Source organism: Heliconius melpomene, chromosome 12, assembly GCF_056956725.1.
Source record: "Heliconius melpomene rosina isolate 202511_hmr_F chromosome 12, ASM5695672v1, whole genome shotgun sequence".
NCBI lineage: Eukaryota > Metazoa > Arthropoda > Insecta > Lepidoptera > Nymphalidae > Heliconius > Heliconius melpomene.
The window spans coordinates 10,609,135-10,631,551 of record NC_140400.1 but is presented as its reverse complement, the minus strand read 5'-3'; the positions used below and the strand labels follow the sequence as shown (position 1 = coordinate 10,631,551).

Below are 22,417 nucleotides of genomic sequence, written 5' to 3'. Positions count from 1 at the left end.
TTCTGCTTATAATCGAAACTCTGCAAAAATGTACTAAAAATATTTTTTTAGTTTTTAAGTAAAGTTAAATTTGTGCATATATTTTGATTTTTGCCTTTTTTGAAATTAATATATAATATTATGCACAATTTAAAATTCAATATAGTTTACAAAAGAACTATTTAAAAAGATAATGCGTATTCAGTATCAGAGAAACATGAATTAATTACAAATTTATTTTGTAATATACCCGGTAAAGAGCTTTTATGTCAAACCATTTTATAAATACTATTTAAATTGATAATATTAAGTGCAAATGAAGTATTCACAAAATGAATGATTCATAAATAAATTCGAATATTTTTTGGAGCAAATGATTGAAATTATTTTCCTATTTTTGGTAATGTGATTTTTAACATATCATTACAAAACATTATAACTTCGCGATGTATTGTGTCTTTATATTTTTTTTGTTATATTTTTAAGGTGAACCTGCACTTATTACTTTGTCTTTTTTTTACTCTTCATTTGAATTAGATATTTTATGGTTTAGAAGGGTCCTAACGTCAAATCTGACGTGGAAGAGGAATATATATGAAAAATTAAATATTTCTTCAAATAGAAATCACTCTCAGAATCATCTTGACTTGATTAATATTCTTCTTAACCAAGCCAAACGACTAAAAGTTAATTTAATTGTAACTCGAGTAAAATAATCTCCGTCGCTTTAAGATCTCCGAAGATTACTCATATACGAGTCTATATAGTAAACGGCTTAGATAGAAATGAGATATCCCTAATTACAAAGATTAGACTGTAATATAAGAAGTCCCCCAAAACGATAACGTAAGCCTATTAGCTGTAATGAGCATGACATTCTTCATATGAGACTCTTCATATAAAATCCTATAGGAAAATATTATGGAAGTGGTATGGAGTTTGTGTGTGTATTCATATTTTATACAAATAATAAAATTATATAAACGCAGCTATTTTTAGACACCTTTGATATAAATTATTTTTATTTCTTTTGCCCTATTTTCAGCGGCACTAAGGTAAGAAATATATTTTAGGTATATACATAAAAATGGTTTGAGCCAAAATTGAAGTCCTAATACCGGAGTAACCAATTATTTCGAATATACTCGTATACATTAATTTTTTTTACAAAAAATAATATAAAATACATTGGTAATATATTATAGTCAACATTTTATTCAGAAATAATTTAGATTTTGCATACATATATTTATTACATGTCACTTTTAACAACCAATAGAAAAAAAAATACTGACGTCATTTCGTATTTATTAAATATCTTTATTTTGTTATTTTATTATATCTTTGTACTGTAAAGTACGGCGCTTTTATAAAAGTGGCTCGCTTAATAAAAAAGCAATATTACCTCTTCGCCCAATCATTGCATTAGGCTTAAGCGATTTCTTTTGAGGCTTATAGGTTATTAAAAAATACTTAACTTACTTAAACTTTTAAAGATATCAAAATGATCGTTTTCATTATATATTTTATAGGAAAGTACTTTCTTTTTTTCTTTTTTTATGTCGGTAGTATTTTGTTATGATGTCAGGAATAGATGTTTAAAAACAAAAGAAAAATTATTGTAAAGACTCTCCACATTCCGTCCATTTTCAGAGACATCGCATATTGAGTGACAGAAAACAAAACGGCAAAATTAAATTAAATTCCTGTGTTTTGTTTCATATCAAATCAAAATGGAACAGTAAATTTGATTAATGTCTGACGTCTCGTTCCAGGAAAGGAAAGCTGCGATCACTCTGTCCCCAGAACAGCTTTAATTAATTACGATATTAGGAATTACGTAGGAATAAATCCATTATCCACAGATATTTTGGTTTCATAGTCTTTTATAATATGGAAAAATAATATAAATACACTATAGTTGAGGAGGTACAGTTCGAGTTCGATTCTATTCTTTCCCTGTCTGGAAAGCGTACGGCGCGGCAGCGTTGAGTACCGACACTCAACCCGCAGTGTCTCAGATTCAGAATGAGAGAAAGTGAAGAACATAGTATTTTGACACTATAAAATGTTCTATATATACACTTAAAAATAAAGTAATAAATTGAAATATAGGTAACAATCGGTTTATGTAAATCTTAGTGATACTAACTGCTAAACGAGGAAGAAATGAAATTTATCCTCACCCAGCATAAATATCTGTTTATTTGTGGACCATAAGAAATGTTTCGTGTAGTTGTGTCTAGCCTGGTATTTGAAAGCCTTATTTAAGTTCGCATTATTTATTTTAGAAAATCTAATAAACATGTATTTATTAGTATAGCATTAAAGTGCAAATTCGATGGTAGTTTTCGAGTTTATGGATAAAATGAATGCAAACAGCCAAGTCGTTCTCTAGAAAGTATTAATGATACTAATCTAGAAAGTCTATTAAAACAATTGGAAATGGTCACCTGGTTATACACAACTCCTATATCAGTATAAATATGAACACCAGTTTTTTTTCTGAATCAGAACATTTACTTGAGGCCAGTCGTGTCTGGCCAGTCTTAGCGTGTGACTGAAAACGCGACTGGTCGTGGGTTCGATCCCCACTCGAGAAAATGAAATAATTATTTAGATTTATATTTTCATTTCTTTTTTTAAAATATATATTTTCATTCTCTCAGCACACAATGCCTCCAGAATTCAGTGAAAAGTGGAGAATGGAGTGTGTTAACACTAGGTTCATATATAGCGTGAAGGGGAAAACAAAGTATCAAATAATTTAGTTCTTCGGTAGACTTATTTTAAACTATATATCTTATTTACAAATTTACATTACAATAGTTAATTCACAGTTAATTTGTAAGAATATTTATATCTTGTAAAATGGATTCAGATGCAGTAACTTTATCTCGTATATCTTTAACCGGTCCTCTTAACCGATGATAGAAAACTTAAGCAATAAGAGCTGAATAATTAAAATATATAATTTATTCAGTTATTTATTTATTGATTTAAATATAGTTTATGTAAAATTGCTCTAACTATTCGATACATATCAAGTGATTTAACCAGTCCAGAGGAGATCGGGAGATAAGGCTATGCTAACATAGATGGGATATGAAACGATATGGGACAGGTTGGTCGAGTATTGCTTCTAGTCCGTTTCTATTATGTTGGGTTGTGTTTATTCAAGACCTTCCTATACGAACTGTTTCCATTGTTTAATGTTGAATGCTTGTGTTTGCGTATTAGGTGGTGGGTGTTTAGTTTCACGCTTTGTAAAATAAAATATATTGCAGGGTAGGTAGGAAATCTAGTGTTAGGACACTCCGTTTTTCGCTTTCCGTCTCAATTCGAGATATTTATTGTACGTTGAGCTACATTTTAATAACTTTATCTTTCATTATTTACTAGAAGTCTTTCTTGAAAATAATTTAAGAATAATTGAGAATGTTATAATAAATCTAAATTTACTAATCAATACCGTCGATAAAATAAAATAATTACTACATTTGCCTTGTTCAGGAATAATTTCTGAATTTCCTCTTATAAAATATTTTTTCATCATCATAGTTTTCCAAAAGAATCTACAAAAAATATACAATACCTATATTATAATAAGCAAAATATTTGAACAATCCCGTAGCACGACAGCGTTACCGGACGACAATGGAAACTAGTACTTGCGCTGTGGCAGCTTCAGCAAATATTTAGCTTCCATTATCTTTCACGCGACCGGCACCGGCATCTTGACGGGACGGATCTCGGGGATCGCGTGAGGCGAATTCATTTTATCTCGATGAAAATTTATTGATATCTTCGATAAGGTATTGCGGGAACACAACCTTCATTAACTATGAACGCTTTGCCACTTCCATTTTAAATTTATGTAATTGCGTGTGAAGGATGGAGGTAGTTCGATAATTTTTTGATATGTAAACTTTATTTGTATGGATAGTAGAGTAGAGTAATAAATACTAATAACATGCTGTTTTAATTAATATAGGATTTATTATCATTGCTTTTACGCTGTAAAGTTGTTTATGGAAAATTGATTAGAGTTCTAAGATTGGTGCTACTTTATGTACTGGGCCCTATAAAAATAATAAATTGGTTTTTGAAATGAACTTCATACAATAAAATAAAATTGAAAACTACTATTTTATTTATATACGTCTCGAGATTTTACAATCAAGATAGAACCAAGACAAATTAATTATTTATTGGCCTATACGTCCTGTAATATTCTTATTATTTTTTCAGATTTTAATTTATTTGGTTTGTTGGGATTTTTAGAAAAAGGTCCTCCAATAGAAAAAATAAGAATTAAGTCTTATTCCATATTAGTATTATAATTCTCTTCAAGAAAGATTAGAATCCACAACTACATAAAAAAAATATAATAATAAAAGTAAAACGTCTCCGTCGTAAGGAAATCGTTACTTGCAGTACATAAATTACAATTATAGGTTTCATAACTTATGCCATATTTACGATTGGTCAAAGTATATCAGGTTAAGGAAATGCAACAGAAGTGCCTGATAAATGTAAGTCGTGATAATATTCGCCAGTGCTCCTCAAAGTTTTGCAGCTTTTCATTGAAATTTATATATTTTTGCTGAAGAAATATTCTAACACTTTTAGATAATTGTTTTTTTTTTCATTGTAGTAGATGATATTGCTTTATTTATGGATGCCAGGTTCTGCATATATTTTTTGAAATTCGGTGTTAGCCCAATTTATTAAATACATCACACGAATAATTGTATTTAAATTAATAAATTGCAAGTACATATTTTTAACCTAAAATTAATTTAAAAGGAAAATGCATTTTCGCCATGTTTGACGGCCCCTGGTATGCACGAAGCAATCTCTTCGACAATCACAATGTTATTGAATTCTCCATTCCGCCTACTACGGGTTAAAGTTTAGGATGGATTTATGAAGCAACTGTTATAAGATGCTATTCGAATAATGCAAACGAGCCTTATTGTTCGAGTACACGATACCGTCACGAATTTAAGACGCTTACATTTGTTCATCGAATAATATGTAGGATAATCGATTTGTTTATTCGATTCTGGTTGAGTTTGTCGTGTTGTATTGTCTTTATGTTAGCTATAGCGATTATATCGGGAATAAAGGTTTTTTTTTATATAATATATTATGTTTTATTTTTTTTTAATAATTAATCTCGTCAATTTAATAAATAAAATGTTTCATTTTGAATGCATTATTTTTATTAAATGTTACTTAGGGAAATACTTCTAAATATAATTATTTTTAAACAATTCTTTATATTTCCATAATTATAGCCATGTTAGTAAAAGAAAAACATGGCTTTAATTAGCTCAATTTTTACGTCATTTTGATTATATTTCCCTGAGTGAAGTTTAAACACGCAAACGTCACGTCGATTTAGACACGTCCTAACTACATGTCAAGACGACGCGAAGCCCAAAGTTTTGTATCTTCGCAAAGTTGACATTTGATACTAAAGCTTCAACGTATAATAATATCGCTTAAATTACATCTTGAAATATTTTATGTTTATAGCTGGTTATTAGTAAATAAATGTCGTAATTCAAACGCCGAGTACCGTAAAATGTAGATAATTTTCAGCTTTGTCAATTATTTCTGTCTATAAGCTATTAATAATTGATTTATACGAAATAATTAAGCACTAAAATGTAAGGAAGTGGTCTAGTTAGCGGTGTGGCGTAATGTTGTACGTGGGCGCCGGTGATACCGCTTTATTTGTGTTTGTATAACCCACTTTGAATCTTATATTTTCTAAGTAAAACGTTAATGGTAAAAGTATTGTAAAAGAGTATGCACATGCCCTTATGAATTAATATTTCTTTACCTTTGCTTATACTATACTAATAATTTGTATATCTAATATTTTTGTTCCCTCGTTCTGGTAACAAGATAAACCACGGCGTCGAATTCCGGCACTTAACACGCAATATCTCGAAAATTTGAATGTCTTAGCACTGGGTTCCCTCTGCCTCACTATATACGGGATACAAGTTAAGCTAAATAAAATTACTCCATTCAATAAACTACATCCAAGTTATCTTATTTTTTTTTTCAACTTCATGCTGTATCTCGCACAAAGCACGCTAGGCAGAGTGAAGCTAATGTAAATACACTCAGTTACCCACTTTCCGCCGAATTTTACAGGCTTTGCGGGCTCTTTACATCGACACCAGAGCGAAGAAATGAAAATATAATTGTAAATAAATATTTCACTTCCTCGAGTGGGGATCGAACCGACAACCGTCACATTACAATCACACCCTTGTACCGCTGCGCCACGACGGCCACGACAAAAACCTAGTAACCTCTGTAATATAATTGACAGAAAAAAAAATAAACAGAAAAGACAGAAAAAATCATCGGTACATAGTAAAAAAACAATATATCAAAAGCTACAGCCGCATGACGAATAGCATTACTTACGCCGTGTTACACTTTACATCGAGTAGGTTGTCGGCTCGTACTCGTACTCGTAACGCTTACGAGAAATAATCTCACGCCTCCGCGCGTGTACGTTAACAAATAACTGAGAATGTCGTCTTTTTGAGAGATTGTAAGAGAAACTGGTTTTTTTTTATTTACTTATAAGCCTTTTTCATTTATAAACTTTTTACATTTCGTTCAGTAGCGCCAATCAACACACAATGTCAAGAAAGTTGGGCATAAAACAGGAAACGGAGTGTGTGAACACTACGTTCCTTCTGGCTAACCTACTATTACGGATAATGAAGCTTAAAAAGCTGTTGCTTTTAGAAGAACTTTAAGAATAGGTCAAAGGAGAAATTAAAAAGTTATTGTTAAGTATTTAATAACTCTCTTTCTCTTCGTTGATTTTATAAAATAAAGTTTTGAACTAGTTACGTTTGGGTGCGTGCTTCGGTTGAGAAGAGACTTTATAGTTCTACACTTTAAACAATGTACACAAACAAGTCTTGGGCGAATTCAAATAAACTTGATAAAATATCGATTGTAATTTGTACTGCTTATATTATTTTCTCACCATATATTTAAGGTTCAATGGTTTCTATTACCAAAACATAGAAACGACATACGATGTTTATTTCAATATTTATGTGTAATAATATATACAATATATGATATATTTTTATTTTATTGAAAAGTAAATAATTAGAAAATATATGTATATAAATATATACAACGATACAATTTTTCATTCAAAACGAAATTTCTCGAAAGTTGGGAATGGAGTGTATTAACACTAAATTCTCGCTGTCTGTCAAAATTTCTGTAAGTAAATCTCTTTGACATCAAATATTAATAACAATAATATTATAAAAGTCACAAAAGTTCATTCTTTCTTGTATTTTTTATTATTTACTTGGATTAGCTCGGAGCCATTATTTCTGATAACTTCTACTAACTTTTTTAGTTCATTCTTGTGCCCGATCGTACAAAAATATAAAAACTCTACTCTATCTCAGAAATTTTCCTATTAAATAGAAAGGAATTTTGCAGATTATTACTTAATATATATGACAACGACATTTTATTCGATTAATTTAATACAAACCGTGTGATACATTTCTAAGAAAGCTTTATTGCATTCAATTAGACGTATTTCTGTATGTCTCGACGTGATTTATAAAGCCAGTAGGGCTGTTGCGTGGGCTTATCTGTGGCTGTCACCGTCGCCAGCTACCGGCCACGTCGATATCTCGTCATGTACCCAGATAACCCAAACACGCTATTAAATACAAGTTTTGTGGGACCCACTTAATAGTGGATGGAGATCGCGGAAGACTGCATTGTTTAAAAACTATTAAGAATATATGAATGACAGATTTTGGAAACAATATAATTGTTTTTCGCGTATATCTGTGTAGAGAGACTAGTGTTAATACACTCTGTTCCTCATTTTACTATGAATTTTCGAGGCATTGCGTGCTAACTGGCGGCACACAACGCCACGGTTTGACAAAATTCCGTTCTAGGGAGATGAATTAAAAATATTAAATAATTCATTGTCACGAGTGTGCTGGAACCCACATCTCTGGCGTTTATAGTGCACGCTCGTGCCACTGCACTACAATGGCGTTTTTATTTGATATTTATATTTAAATGTGAAATACGGATTGTTACTGTACTAAGTAGATATTGAAAGTTCTCAAGATGCTTTCTTTATAAACAGCCCAGTCGTTTGGTTGTGGCTGTTTATTTTGATATCTCAGTCGAACGCTTTGGATCTCGATTGTGAGATTTAAAAGTAATAATTTTGACAGCTGTCACTTGGACAAAAATAAAGTTGTCCACTTCCAGTTCCAATCAAGTACAACATATAAATGAATCGTGAAACGTCATTCTGTATAACTAAGTAAGTTCTTTAGTTTGATTCGAGTACTATTTGTATTACGAAACTTTATTAATTTTGTATTTCATTTTCATTAAAATATTTTATTTACAATTTTTGTTCATTATGTAAGTATTTAACAAGTTAAATTTAGCTTAGCTTACACATAAAACTAAATGCATTACCGGAGGTCGATAATTGTGGTCCTGCGAAAACAAATTTAACTACAACTAAAACTGACCCAAAAATGTCAACGTAGCAACATACCGAAAAATAATGCAACACAACTGGTATAAATAACTAATAAAGACCGATAAGGCAGTCTCTGCGGAGGCCACTTAAAGAAATTGCCTCGAAGCCAGAACCCACCGAATTTACTCTTTAGAGATAGTGTCGTGTTAATATGAGCATTCTCTGCTACCGAGCAAACAGCCGAAATAAATATCGTTAAGTACAAACGCGGCTGTCTAGAGCAGAAATGCTTAGCTGTATATATTAGGGAGGTAAGATAGCGAAGTAAGATAACTGAAAATAAAAGAAATTAATTTGCCTTATCTGCTCTTCCACTGCATTTGTACGAAACGTCCCATTAAAATACTTTCTTATATTACGCGGCGGAATTCCCAATGTCTGGTTTAGTCAATTAAAAAAGTCACCCGTAGTGGAAGAGACCAGTGTTGCCACTGGTGGTGGAATCTTAGCAAGATGTAATTAAATATACTTCTTTGCATTTAAGTTTTTGAAAGTTGAGTTAAGTTAAGAAATTGAAGTAAATATTTCGAAAATTTTAGTAATGAATGAAACTTACATTGCATAAACTTGTTATAGTCAAAAACTTAAATTTGTAAAGCTACATGATACGTAGGTATCTTTTATTATATCTTAGTAGCGGGATTTACTATCCTCGCTTGTGATCCAGTGTGAGGCTAGCCGTGGCGCAAGGGCACAAAGTGACTGTAAGATCGACTGGGTTTGATTCCTACTCGAGGAAATTAAATATTTATTTACATTTATATTTTCATTTCTTCCCTATAGTGTCAAGGCAAAGCGTGGCGTTGAGCTCCGCCACTCAACACACAATGCCTCCAGAACTCGGCGTAAAGTGGGGAACAGAGTTCCTTAACATTAGGCACTAATATGATATGACATATATATTTCACCCATGTTTATTCTACCTAATTTCATTAGATTTATTCGTAAAAAGAAGCGTGACAAAGATTTCTCTTAATAAAACTACTCTTAAATAATTTCCAATAGAATCCACTCGTTTTATGATACTGTTAACTTATTTACGACTCTCGCGGGATAATGCTCAACACCAAACACTAACACATCAAATTGATAAAATAAATAAATACAGGTAGCGTTTTCTACGGATACTTTTATCGTTTCCCGTTATGTCATATAAAACTATAAAAGAGTACTCGTGTTATAGAAATTGGAATACTTCACCACTTTAAGGCGTTAAGTAAGACAGTATAAGAGATTTTTGATTATTTTAACCGACTTCTGTAAAAGGAGGAGATTATAAATTTGACTGTATTTTTTTTAAATATTTGTTACCTCATAACTTTTAACTGGGTGAACCGATTTTGATGATTTTTTTTTATTTGAAAGGTAGTGCCACCAAAATAAAAAAAAAAGAACACAGTTGATGTATTTACATCCATAAACATTACCGAAAATTATAAAATTATGGTTATACAATCAAACGGAGAATTATTGTTAATCCTTTTGAAAAGTAAAATTTTCTAGTTCAGTAAAATATTAATTAATTCTTGTCCAAAATTTTGTCAAAATGGTTGAAAATTTTAATTTAAATTGTTAAACCTAACAACTTTACAAACTTTTAAACGAAATAATCTCTCCTATTGAATATCGTGTGTACATCTTAAGTCTTATAACATTGTTTACCCCCTTGTTATCCCACTTACTTCAAAGTATCCGAAACGTGACCTGAGTTCTTGAAATTCTCTTATTACGTACTCACGTGCTGTACGGCTCTTCATTCAAATGCCTCATATAAGGTTATTTAGTAATATGAACCTGAAGCTGGGTTTGTATAAAAAATCATATACGAGTAGAAGTCAGCCGTCGTGCAAGGGCACAATCTTGCGGCTATAATGGCCATAGTTCTGGGTTCGATCCCACTCGGAAGAATAATAATATATTATATTATTTTATTATTTATTAATTTTGAAAATAATATTTACTAGGTACTATAAAAAGAAACAGTAATACCGTCATCCGCAGTGAACTTCTTATGCATTATTAAACCACATATTTCCCTTTAGTTTCAAGTTACCAAGAATATGATCAACATATTTATGGGAGACATGGCTAAAAGAAAGTTTTATTAGATTAGAATAATTGAAGGAGACGGAAATGGCTATCTTGTTATAAAGTTGTTAAACAAAGTAGAGAAACAAACTATACGTCCATATGTAATTTAACTTTAGATTTTATTTATAAAAGTTGTATATAATTTTGGGATCATTTGATAGTAAGTTATTTTCTTTTCCAAGGATATTATTCCTTTTTTAGAAAGAATTCTTTATGTTTTTATTTTGAGTATAATTTTCATTTCGTCCATTTATTATTTTTTTTCCTTTCACGCTGTTTTCCATACATATCAGGTTAGGCAAAGGGTACCTGGGAATTTAGTGTTATGACACTGCGTTCCCATAAAGACAAGAGTAATTCATGTATCTATTTAATGGATCTCATCATTAGAAATGTTCAATATACTAATATTATAATGTTTAAATAATATTGTAAAGGAATTGTGGTATAATTGTGACATTTCTGATTGAACGTGGTGATTATTATTTTAATTGGGTTGCTCAGAAAAACAGTATTGGTTCCTTGCTTGCGTTCCACAGTGAAACACGCAACGTCCTTTTATACTCGTAGGTAGAAAGAACACCAGTGCCTTATTACTAAAAGAAGGACTTATTACCCCAAAATATTTTAAATGTGTAAAGATAAAAACAAATTGTAATTTATTATATAGTATGATAGGTTATAAATTTTAATATTTAAATCAAATCAGCTTCACGCTGTATCCCGCACACAGCAGTGTAGGCAGAGGGAACCTAAGTGCTAAGACACTCCGTTCCCCACTTTCTGCCGAATTCTAGAGGCATTGTGTGTTAAGTGGCAGAAGTCAACGCCGCGCTTTGCCTCGACACCAAAGCGAAGAAATGGAAATATAAACGTAAATAAATATTTCATTTCCTCGAGTGGGAATCGAACCCACAACCGTCGCGTTACAATCAAACCCTTGTGCTGCTGCGTCACGACGGCCTATATTAATATTTAAGTAAACCTTAATAGTTACTTAGTATTAACAACTTTTATCTATATATCTATTTATGTATCTGTTCTATCTATCTGTTCTATCTATCTATCTATCTATCTATCTGTTATATATTCTATCTATCTGTTCTCCATAGCTATTTATTAGTATTCCCCAAATTCCTCGTTTTGGTTTGTTCATTAAGTTTCCCACAATGAACAAATTACACTCGGAGGAGCACTCAATTATCAACACGGCTAAGCCACCGCTCAGATAACGTACCTAAAGAGAGTGAGGACTGAGACAAATCTACGTTGCGGATACGGCAGCTCTGGCTCTGGCTGGAGCGCTCTGGCTGGAGCGCTCTGGCATCTCAAGACTGGGGTCAATCCCTGCTTTAATTTATACATTTGGTTGGATAGAGCGATCGTTTTGTTCTATTTTAACGGAAATTGCCACTTCGTTTGATTACGTTGGTGTAAAACGGTGTTATATTTTACTAATTTATGTGGATTATATTTAGATTTTTTTATTTGGCGTAGTGTAGCGTTCTCTTGCTAGGGAAGGAAAGGGTTATCAGCGAAGGGTCCAGGATGGGATTGGTGACGCGTGATTAAAGAGGCCCATGTCCAGTAGAAGTTGAGGACAGGCTGTTGATGATAATTATATCTTATCTTAATTTTTAACGTTAAATATGTTAAGCTTTGTATACACTATGTAAAAGTTTATACGATACTGGGAGGTTTTACAATAAAGTAGGAAAAGGATTTATACGAGATTTCTACCCTTTGTGTTGATTTCATTGTATGGAGGAAGTTTCTTGCGGAAGTCAGTTCAAGAGGTCAAAATGTGAATCCTTAAGAACTTTTAAAAGTACATAAGTTCTTTATTTTGTGAAGATTTTCTTTCTTTTTTTTAAGTTTGCCTTTAGAGTAAAAAATCTTCATTTGCTTTATTAACTAATTTGTAAAAATATTATAAAATTCATTTTCTTGGGAGGAAATAGAATACACAACCATCGTGTTTACAGTCCACTGTGTCACGATGGCCTCAAATACCACGATGATACTCCATAATTCAGTAAAAAAGTATTATTGTTTGAATTAAAATATATCACTTTATTGTCTAGACAATTACTGAGGCGACACATTAAGAGCAGTGAGATCACATCATTATTATTTTACGGTCGATTTGATTTCCTAGCATAAATTTACATTATATACAATGTTTTTATCATTATCTTCACCCTGCATTATTTAAATATTATACTAAAAAAGCGGATCTGACACCGCTCATACGTAACGTGACCAGACGTCCCGTTTTGAACGGGACTGTCCTGATTTTCGCTTGTGTGTCACGGTGACCCGAAACATGCTATCGGGACGTACAAATGTTCAGTTTTTTCGGAATGGTAAGCAAATTTGGTCGGTTGAAACAAGTTTTTCCGTCATTATAGCAGTACGCTAGTTTTAAAAAAAACAGAAATATTCAATTATTTATTAATGCCAATTATACCTTAAAAAACGAAACCAGCAGAAATGTCGCATAGAAAAATTTGTTTTCCTAAAAAATCGAAAAAAAAAAAATTAAATGTTTTTTTTTTTCGTTTAACTTTATTTTTTTCGTGTAACTCTAAAAAATACGAAAAAAGAGAAAAAAAACTGTCAATATTTTTAACACTGACGTGATATTTTATCGGATGATTAACGACAAAATGAATGAATGAATGAATGGTAAAACAAAACGTGAAGCTTCCAGCAGTGCGATTGACATTCCAACACAACTTTATTTATACTTCTAAAACAAATGATTCTAAATCAGAGTTCTGTGCGCACTTCCCTTTGAATGAAAAAAGTATAATGGAATTCAGATCAGTCGATTAAGAGATCGTTAAGATGAATTTGTAAAGGAAAGAGTGCTCTTACAATTTACTCTCCTTTTATTGTAATAATACCAATGGCATTGTTTTTTATAAAGTAAAATATCTTTTTTATAGTTTCATTATTGTATCTCGCACATACCAGGCTAGGCAGAGAAAACCTGGAAACTTAATCTTGAGACACTCTGTTGCCATTAAGACACTTCCATCCTCCACTTTCCGCTGAGTTGTAGGTTCGGTTCCCCCTGGGGGGAATGAATTATTCGTTACAATTTCTCGTTACAGCAAGACAAAGTATGTCTTAAATTGTGTACAATATCTTTATTAAAATAACGACATTCTCATATAATTTTTACGGGATTTAAGACACTTAAATAAAAAAAAAAAAGTTATTTCGAGTAGTGTGAATTTTATTTAAGCCCTCGTACAAATTTACATTTTCAGTGCCAGTTCGAGAGCATAAAAAATTCAGAAGACTTGTAAAATAACTTAACAAATTTCCAATATAGTGCGAATTCCGAAATAGCCGTAATTGAGCAACGTTGAAAGTTTCAAGGGAAAAGTAAATATTGACGGTGTCCTCCGTCGGCGATTGTTCCGCTAGTTGACAGTGACGTCAGAACCTCCCCCCCACCTCCCTCCCATACACTGGTAGTGAATATTTTTGGAATGAAAAACTCCTATAACCTCCTAAACCCGTATAAAACAAATTGTTCTGTTTCCGAAAGCCGGCAAGTTTCAAAGTTAGCGAGCGACGTATTTCTCGACCGGTGCCGGTGCCGGTGGTGTTTGCGTTTGTTGACTTTTGCTAACTTCGTTACCTTTGTTCATTTTTATTACTGTACGTTTTCAAATTGAAAATAAATGTTTTTTTTTTCAACTTCGCCTTTTTTTTTTTCTTAATTTTTTTCAATGTGGGTTTTTCTTTTTGAAGATATTTTTGTACGGTTCTGATTATTTGTTAAAAAGTACTTATATTTTTTTGAGTGGGACGTAAAATGAAAAATTAAATTAATTCTTTTAATTTAATCTTTCTATATGTTTTGATATAATTCATTACGCGGCATAGAAGCCGTCAGCTTTTCACAGCATACGTGACGGTTATGGGTTGGATTCCCCGTCGAGGCAATGAATTATTTCTATTGTTCTCGCTCTGTTAACAAAACAATAAGCGGTGTTAAGATCCGCCACTCACCACGCAAAGCTTAACACTAAGTTTTCTCTGCCAGCCTGCTAAATGCAGTATATAATTTTAAAAAAAAGCTCTGCGATTACAAATTTCTAACTTTGTATTTATTACGTCTTTAGCTTAATAAATACGTAGTACAACTACAAGTGAAATTGCTGTCGACAATTTATAGCGATTTCAATGTAGGTACGAAGAATTTAATGCCATTAGCTAAATGTAGGTTCAGTTACAATTCCTGCTATAAGAGATATTTAACCGGTGATTTACCTCAAGCTATATACATTTATGCATCATTTATTCTAAAGCGATTTAAAGTAAACGAGAGCAGTGAATAAAATTGTTATATCATCCTTTCAATTTACAGGGTAGACAGAGGGTGACGTAGTGTTAAAAACACTCTGTTCCACATTTTCCGCTGAAACCTGGAGGCATTGTGTGCTGAGTGACGAAACTCAACGCCACGCCTTGTCTCTGCACCAGAGCGAAGAAATACAAAATATTAAATATTTCATTTCCTCGAGAGGAAATCGAACCAACAACCTGTTACATTTACTCTCTCGTTTTTGTGCCCCTGCACCACGACTGGCCTGTTATAAAAATATAGGCATAAATGTTTGTAGGTTTACGTGACCAATTTTAAAGGAGCATTGCGTCAGCTAACCTCAGTCAAAATTTCTTTCACGAATACATCAAAAGTTCAAATACTCCTCTTGAATTCTGATTAGGCACTTGTCATATGATCCGTGCTATATATCATTGTTGATATGACATCCAAATTAACTTGTCCTTACTGTAAATTGTCTTTTATGCGGTCGACCCAATTTGTGATATTTATTTAACGAAGCCTTCTAGAGTATTTACCTTATATAATGTTACAGGATGAGGAAGCCAAGAAGCAATTACCAGTGGTACCAAAGTGCTGTGCTAGTGGGCAAAATCTCTCCGTCACGTTTGAGGATGGCAAATATAAGACTATATGCAGTCGCTCCTCGCTGACTTTCCAACCGATCTTCCACAAATCTAATGACACTTTCATGTGGAGCTACGATACCAATGTCTTCGAAACAATCGTTGGAAACCCTTGCGCATACGACAGGTAAACCTTTAAAATGGAAATACTAAATCTATTTATACATCTTCATAATTTTCTTTAAAACAACCTCTAGCGAGCAAGTGGCGGCAATTTCTTGTAGGACATTTATGTTACACAAGGGATAACTGCTTGACTTCTAGAACAAGTTCTTTGAATTGTACTTTTATTCTAATAATGTTTAATTAAACACATATAGGTTTTTTTATCAGCTGTACGTTAGTGTTAAGACACTCTGTTCCTCATTTTCCGCAGAATTTTTCGAAAAAATGAAAACACTAATAAATTATGAATCATTTTCCTGGTCGGAAATCGAACACACATCCGTCACGTTTACAGTCGCACGCTTGAGCCACTGTGCCCCAATACCTTCTTACGTCAATAATTCTATTATTTTTACAGATACAAATTAGAACCTGACAAGTATAGTAAAGATGAATTTTATCTTTTGTTTAACGGATCCTTATTCGTGCCGTTCAACAATCCACCTATGTTAGGTACGAGAGATTTTTGTATGGAAACATTCTGGAATGAGTCCTATCCAGCGGGGCTGACATTACCTTTGGTGTGTTTCGCGTCACCGATAGAAGAAGTGAAGACTTCAGCTACCCTCATCGCTTATGCAACGGGTAAGGTTATATACTCGTAGAAAAATTAAAGTCAAAGACAAAAAAAGGCTATTATTCTTTTTTTTTAAGGTTTTTAAAGTGTTACTCCACACGTAGGAACGATTTCCAAGAGGCGCAGGTTCAAATTTTTCTAAAAAAAGTTTCTTTTATATATAAGTTGTCTAAAAAGAGTATTGTTATTTTCATTGATGTTGCTTTAATTAGTATTTTTTACAGGTTTAATAATATCAGTACCATTTCTCCTGGCAACGGCGTTTGTCTATTTGTCTATCACCGAATTAAGGGACACACATGGCAAGGCGTTGGCGTGTCATTCGATTTGCCTGGCCGTAGCGTTCAGCTGTTTAGCTGCCACTCAATTAGCTGGCCATGCGTTTCCATCTGCTGCTTGTAATTTGATGGGTAAGTAAACTTTGTGTTAATATAATAATACGTTTTTTTTTCAGCTTTACGCTGTTCCCGCCATAGTAGGGTAGGCAGAGGGAACCTAATATTAAGTCACTTCGGTGACCATTTACAACACTGGAGGCATTGCGTGTTGAGTGGCGATCGAACTCAAAGTCTATCGCGTTCATTCACAAAGAACCTAATACATCTACGTGAGTAACTGTCAATTGAAAAGTAAAGATTTTGTTCTAATAAAAATAAGCTGTATTTTTCTTAATATATTTTTTAAAATTAAAAGTCCCAGCTTTTTAACGAAAAAACTGGAAAGCTTCTATAAGTTAAATTGACTAACTTTAGTTATTTTATTCCAGCTTACCTTATCCAGTTCTCATTTGTGTCCTGTTTCTTCTGGTTGAATGTAATGTGTTTTGACACTTATTTAAATGTACGGTAAGTGTCGTTTTTGTATATCTTATTCTATTCATGTAAAAGTAGCTTTAACTAGGTCTAAAGCAAAAATATTTACTTCTATACCTTCAGTAAAAAGAAAAAAAAATAAGAATACATAATAATACATATATTTAATTATCAAATATTTACCATATTCCGAACTTTAGCCATATATGGTGAAATTAAGAAAAGTCCAATACTTGTTTATATACCTTTAGCTTTTAATTTTTTAATAAAATATTTCTTTTAGGAGATACATTCATTGCTCAGTAAGCAGAAGAAGTATGAGGCGAAGATTTGTTTGGTACTGCGCATATGCAGTTTTATTACCAGTAATTTTACTAATAGTAACTGTTACTATGGACTTATCTCCAGCTGTGCCCAGTACATATTTGAAACCTAACTTTGGAGTCAAGGGATGTTGGTTTAAAAGTGAGTATGGCACAACTTTATGAAATACTAGCGATCTGCTCGCGGCTTCGCCCGCGAAAGCACTAGAGCATTCTAGACACACAAACTGTCTGTGCATTCCATAAAATAGTATTTTTTGTTGAATATATATTTACTTAACTTACTTCTTACTGTATATATTTTTAGTATATAAACACGTAACTTACATAAGTTAACTAAATTCCTTTTTCACAGCGGACCAGGCGGCGTTACCCTATTTCTACGGACCTGTGGCGGTCATACTGTTTAGCAATTTCGTCATATTTCTATTTACATCACGAGCTTTTGCCAAGCATTACGATAAGCTCAAGGACGTTACACGTGAGTTTAACTACTAAAAGTACCTACCTGCCTATTATTTCTTTTTATAATATAAAAGCATTTATGAATATTTTAACATATAATTGAGATATTTTTCCGATAACTTTTAGTAATTTAGATTAGATTCGATTTTCTTCGAGCTTTGTTTCCTTTAAAGGTTATTTTAATTAAAAAATAAAAACCGTTTGTTAATTAACGACAACATTTTTTTACTTAAATATAATCTTAAAGAAATATAAATAATAATTTTAAAATTATATAGAACCAATTGCATTTAAAAGCAATTGTATTAACACTAAAGGCTATGTTGACTTTAGAAGTCAATATCTTTTTTTTTTTAACAGCGTTAGACGTAGCACACTCAGACTTCAGTACATCAGACGACTGGGTAAGACTTGGCACTGTGCTGGGGCAGCCTGTGCCAGTTCACGAACGAAACTCGTCACCCCAACGAGATACGAAAATAACATATACACAAAGATTGAAGAAATATAAGAAAATGTATGTTTTGCAAATTCGAATTAATTTATATAATTAACTACCAAAAGAACTAGAAATTTGATTTGAAATAGGAAACAGTAAAAAAAGTCTAGACTCCAGCTAGACTTGTAAGGAATTACTAATATTAAAATTGCTATAGGCAATACTTTGTATGTCAGTCACGTTCAAATTCCAAAACGATGAGGGGCTTAGCTGTTTTTATTATTTTCTACCCACACCTAAATCACTGGCTAATCTCAAGAAGAAAATATTAAAATAACAATTCAATTTACTTTGTTGTAAGAAAGGTGAGACTAAAGCTCTTTTGATTAAAGAGTCTTAATGCTTGAATTTGATGTTTTCGTCTATCATATATTTAATAACAAAATAAACAACAAAAAAAAAACAACAACAACAAAAATAAACAACTTATTCAGTAAAGTTTGTCGAGTAGGATTGCTATCTAATATTAATATGTAATAGACTACAATTATTATACAATTATTTTCTTAGATTCCGGACATGCTGTCTACTAACCGTGATAATGGGCCTGTCCTGGGTCCTCGAGGTGGTGAGTTGGGCAGCGGGAGCTGGTTCTTCAGCAGTGTCAGTTTGGTCTATTTTTGACCTTATCAACGCTTTGCAGGGTGTCGTTATTTTCGCTATATACGTCTTGCAACAACCCGTTAGGTCTTTTGTTAAGGTAAGTTAAACAAAGAAAATTCAAATAAAATATTACATTTTTTTGATTTGTGATTGAGAACGTTTGTACCTATAGGTCATTATAATCCTTGGTAATTGTCTTGGTTAATAACTGTTTTCTAACATAGAAAAGTTTGAGCTCACCCTTTTTCGATAACACATTCAAGCCCTCTAGGCAATTAGTATAGGTGCGCTTCATCCCACATGGGCGAAATTTACATACAATTGTTACAACTTTCATTCAAAATAAGAAACCATATAAAACTTTAACATATTGCTTTTTTAAAATCGTTTTACATTTAGACGTAACAACTTTTATACGTACAATTTTTATACGTTTTCTTATAAAAGTGTTTTTCTTTCCTAAACCACAAATAATATTTAGAAACGTTAAAAACTATATCATATATATTATTTTGCCCTCTAGCTCTCAAAACTGTGCAAAACATGCAAAAGGAAAAAGGACGAGTCAGAAGTATGCGTGGTAAGCGATAGAAATAGTATCGACGGTGGTTCCGGTAGACGAGACTATGTGTAACCACCACGTAACCACCGTGGACCATTTGTATGGGATTACACAAGCGAAGCGAAGCGAAGCGAAGCTGAGACTGATCATAGTAACAGTATTACCACACTTGGTTTTATTCGACTCAAAATGCTCTTTTAGTGAACATTCGGTATATCTATTTTTTGTTACTTTATAGTGCTTTGTTGTCGTGTAATTTAAATGATAAAGGAAATATCGCATTACTTTTAAAGTGTTATATTATTTAATTATTTATATAATTTTAAATTTTATTAGGTTTATTTTTATAGAACATACGCTAAAACGAATCATTGTAAGCTACCTACGGTAGCAAAACACAAAAACAAAAGAAATAACTTCAAATGAAAACCTGTGATAGCCTGTAACGTTTATTTGCATATTTGAAGTATTTCCACAATTACTTATACTGTTTTCGCAAAGTTCCTCAAGAAATGGCCCAGAAGGAGTAAAAGTTTGTGATAAAGCGCACCGTTCCACTGAATTGTAATGTATTCGGAACAAACAATGTGTGCCAGGTAAATGGACCAAGAGAATAACTTGTATTCGGTTTCTGCAAACAAAAGAATAATGAAAAGTAAGATATTAAGATAGCTATACTTTTCTCCAACTGAAATTAGCATTTTATTTTCGCGTTCACTATAATATTTAATATTTTTGTTTTTCTTTCTTTAGCATAATCAAAGCTAACATTATTATGATTTAATGTAAATTATTAATATTATTTTTATGAAAATGATTATATTATAGGAAAAGCTCTATAATTTATTTAGATACTCTGTCGAACATTTTCCTTGTTGATAAACTATAAAGAAATCTACACTTGAAGTGACATTAATTATTGATATTAGTAAAGCCTATGTCTTCACTACTATACTTTTGTTCCTACTCTGTTACTAATAAAATAAAAAATTGCACAATTAAATAGATTGCTTTGTGAAATAATAGCTGCATGTACTGTGTTAAGTTAAAGTTACCAAATACTGTGTTAGTACTGCTGTCCTTTGAGGCGAAATTTAGCTTTTCTTCTTGGTTTCTTACAAGTAAAAAAAAACTTTAAAATGAACTTTAGTCTTTTATATACTTTATAGCCTCATAGGAAAGAAGAACTAAATACTTGTTTAACGTAACAATTGTTTAGATATAAATTATAAGAAAATACATATTTTTATAAATAAGTAACGAGACCAATTATGTTGACGGTTATAGTCTAAGAGCCGCTCCGTTCAACTATAAATATTACAGCGTGAATTATTTGACAATTTAAAAAACAAATTCTATTCCTAGCTTTTTACGTTCCCTGTGTAACATAAAAGTAGAATAAATAAAATAGTTATTGAAAACAAGTATATATAGTGTAGTGGAAACAAATATCACGCTACGAAAAATAAGTGTGAATGGAATGTCTAAACACTACTTGCCCTCAGTCTATCCTGCTATACGAGCTAAAGCGTGAAGCTTCTCTTTTATATAATTGTCAACTTTTTCACGCTCAGATACGGCGGATTTGTAAAGCGACGACTTTAGTGCCATAACGATGTTAGATAATACTAGAATACATATATTATGGTGCGATTAATTTCCTTTACGTGAGCTAGTCATAAAATTGTAATTAATTAAACTAAGTATAGTATAGAAGTTAAGTTATTAATTTATTTTTATTATAGTATGCTACGAAGAATGTCTACATTTTATATTGTAGGTTTCTATTTATGTATTTTTTTGTTAATTAAATTATAGAAAATACGTATTAATGTTGCAACAACCCTATAAACATGTACAGTATATATTTTATTTGTTATTTATTCACTTCAATAATTTTAAAGTAATATATATCGTGAAATGTAAATTTCTATGATTTCACATTTATACTGACGAATGCATACATTTTAGCATAATTTTATTTAACATGAAAAATATTTGCTTTAAATTGTCCAAGTATAATATGTTCCAACATAACGTTATATGTTAAATATACTTATTAAAATATAATTATTTAAATTTAGTCTTCATTTGATGTATAAATAAAGATAAAGTCTAAACAACATTTTAGAGGAATTAAAGTCAAAGATGAATATAAAAAATATAAAAATTGTTTTTTTTTTCAAATATTGCTAAAATTTCGTGAATTACGAAAAAAGGCTCCTCGACAATAATTAGATTTGTAACTTTGTAAACGTTGCAATTTACTTTGGAGTTTGATTGCTAACATTTAAATAAATAATTTTGTTTTATCTGTATAATATTGGTCCTGTAAAGACATTTAATTGTTTTGTAAAAAAAGTAATGTGTAATTTATTTCATGTAAAAATATAAAATGCGTGTGTAACTATGTAATATATTATTGTTAAATGTTGCGGAATTTTTAAGTGAAGTGACGATCAAAATGTATATTTGTCTATTTTGCAAAACATGACGTTAAATAAAGAAGCTTTATAATATATCAGTATATTTATTTGAACCTCCCTAGCCATTTATTAATTTTAGAATAATAATAAATATTTTTATTACTAAATACTTTAAAAAATTATATTGCATTTTTAATTGTCATATGAAATTTCATATCAAGAGAAAATGAAAAGGCTAATAACAAAATAACTGAAATAACTAATAGATGAAAAACAGCTATGCAGAGTTATTAGCAGAAGATAAGAAATAATAAAAAAATATATAAATATTTC

The 22,417-nt window shown here is 31.5% G+C and overlaps 1 protein-coding gene across 1 annotated transcript in view; it reads left to right on the top strand.

Annotated features, from left to right (window-relative positions):
• LOC146533820 (G-protein coupled receptor Mth2-like) overlaps positions 1-22,177 on the top strand; it is a 62,211-nt gene extending 40,034 nt beyond the window's left edge. Inside the window, exons 2-10 of the mRNA XM_085194417.1 lie at positions 15,562-15,779; positions 16,176-16,402; positions 16,619-16,804; positions 17,161-17,239; positions 17,490-17,671; positions 17,885-18,010; positions 18,355-18,511; positions 19,004-19,193; positions 19,620-22,177. Of these exons, the coding sequence (XP_085050543.1) occupies positions 15,562-15,779; positions 16,176-16,402; positions 16,619-16,804; positions 17,161-17,239; positions 17,490-17,671; positions 17,885-18,010; positions 18,355-18,511; positions 19,004-19,193; positions 19,620-19,730 (1,476 nt within the window). The 3' untranslated portion in view covers positions 19,731-22,177. The remainder of the gene's footprint in view (positions 1-15,561; positions 15,780-16,175; positions 16,403-16,618; positions 16,805-17,160; positions 17,240-17,489; positions 17,672-17,884; positions 18,011-18,354; positions 18,512-19,003; positions 19,194-19,619) is intronic.
• The last annotated feature ends 240 nt before the right edge of the window (positions 22,178-22,417 follow it).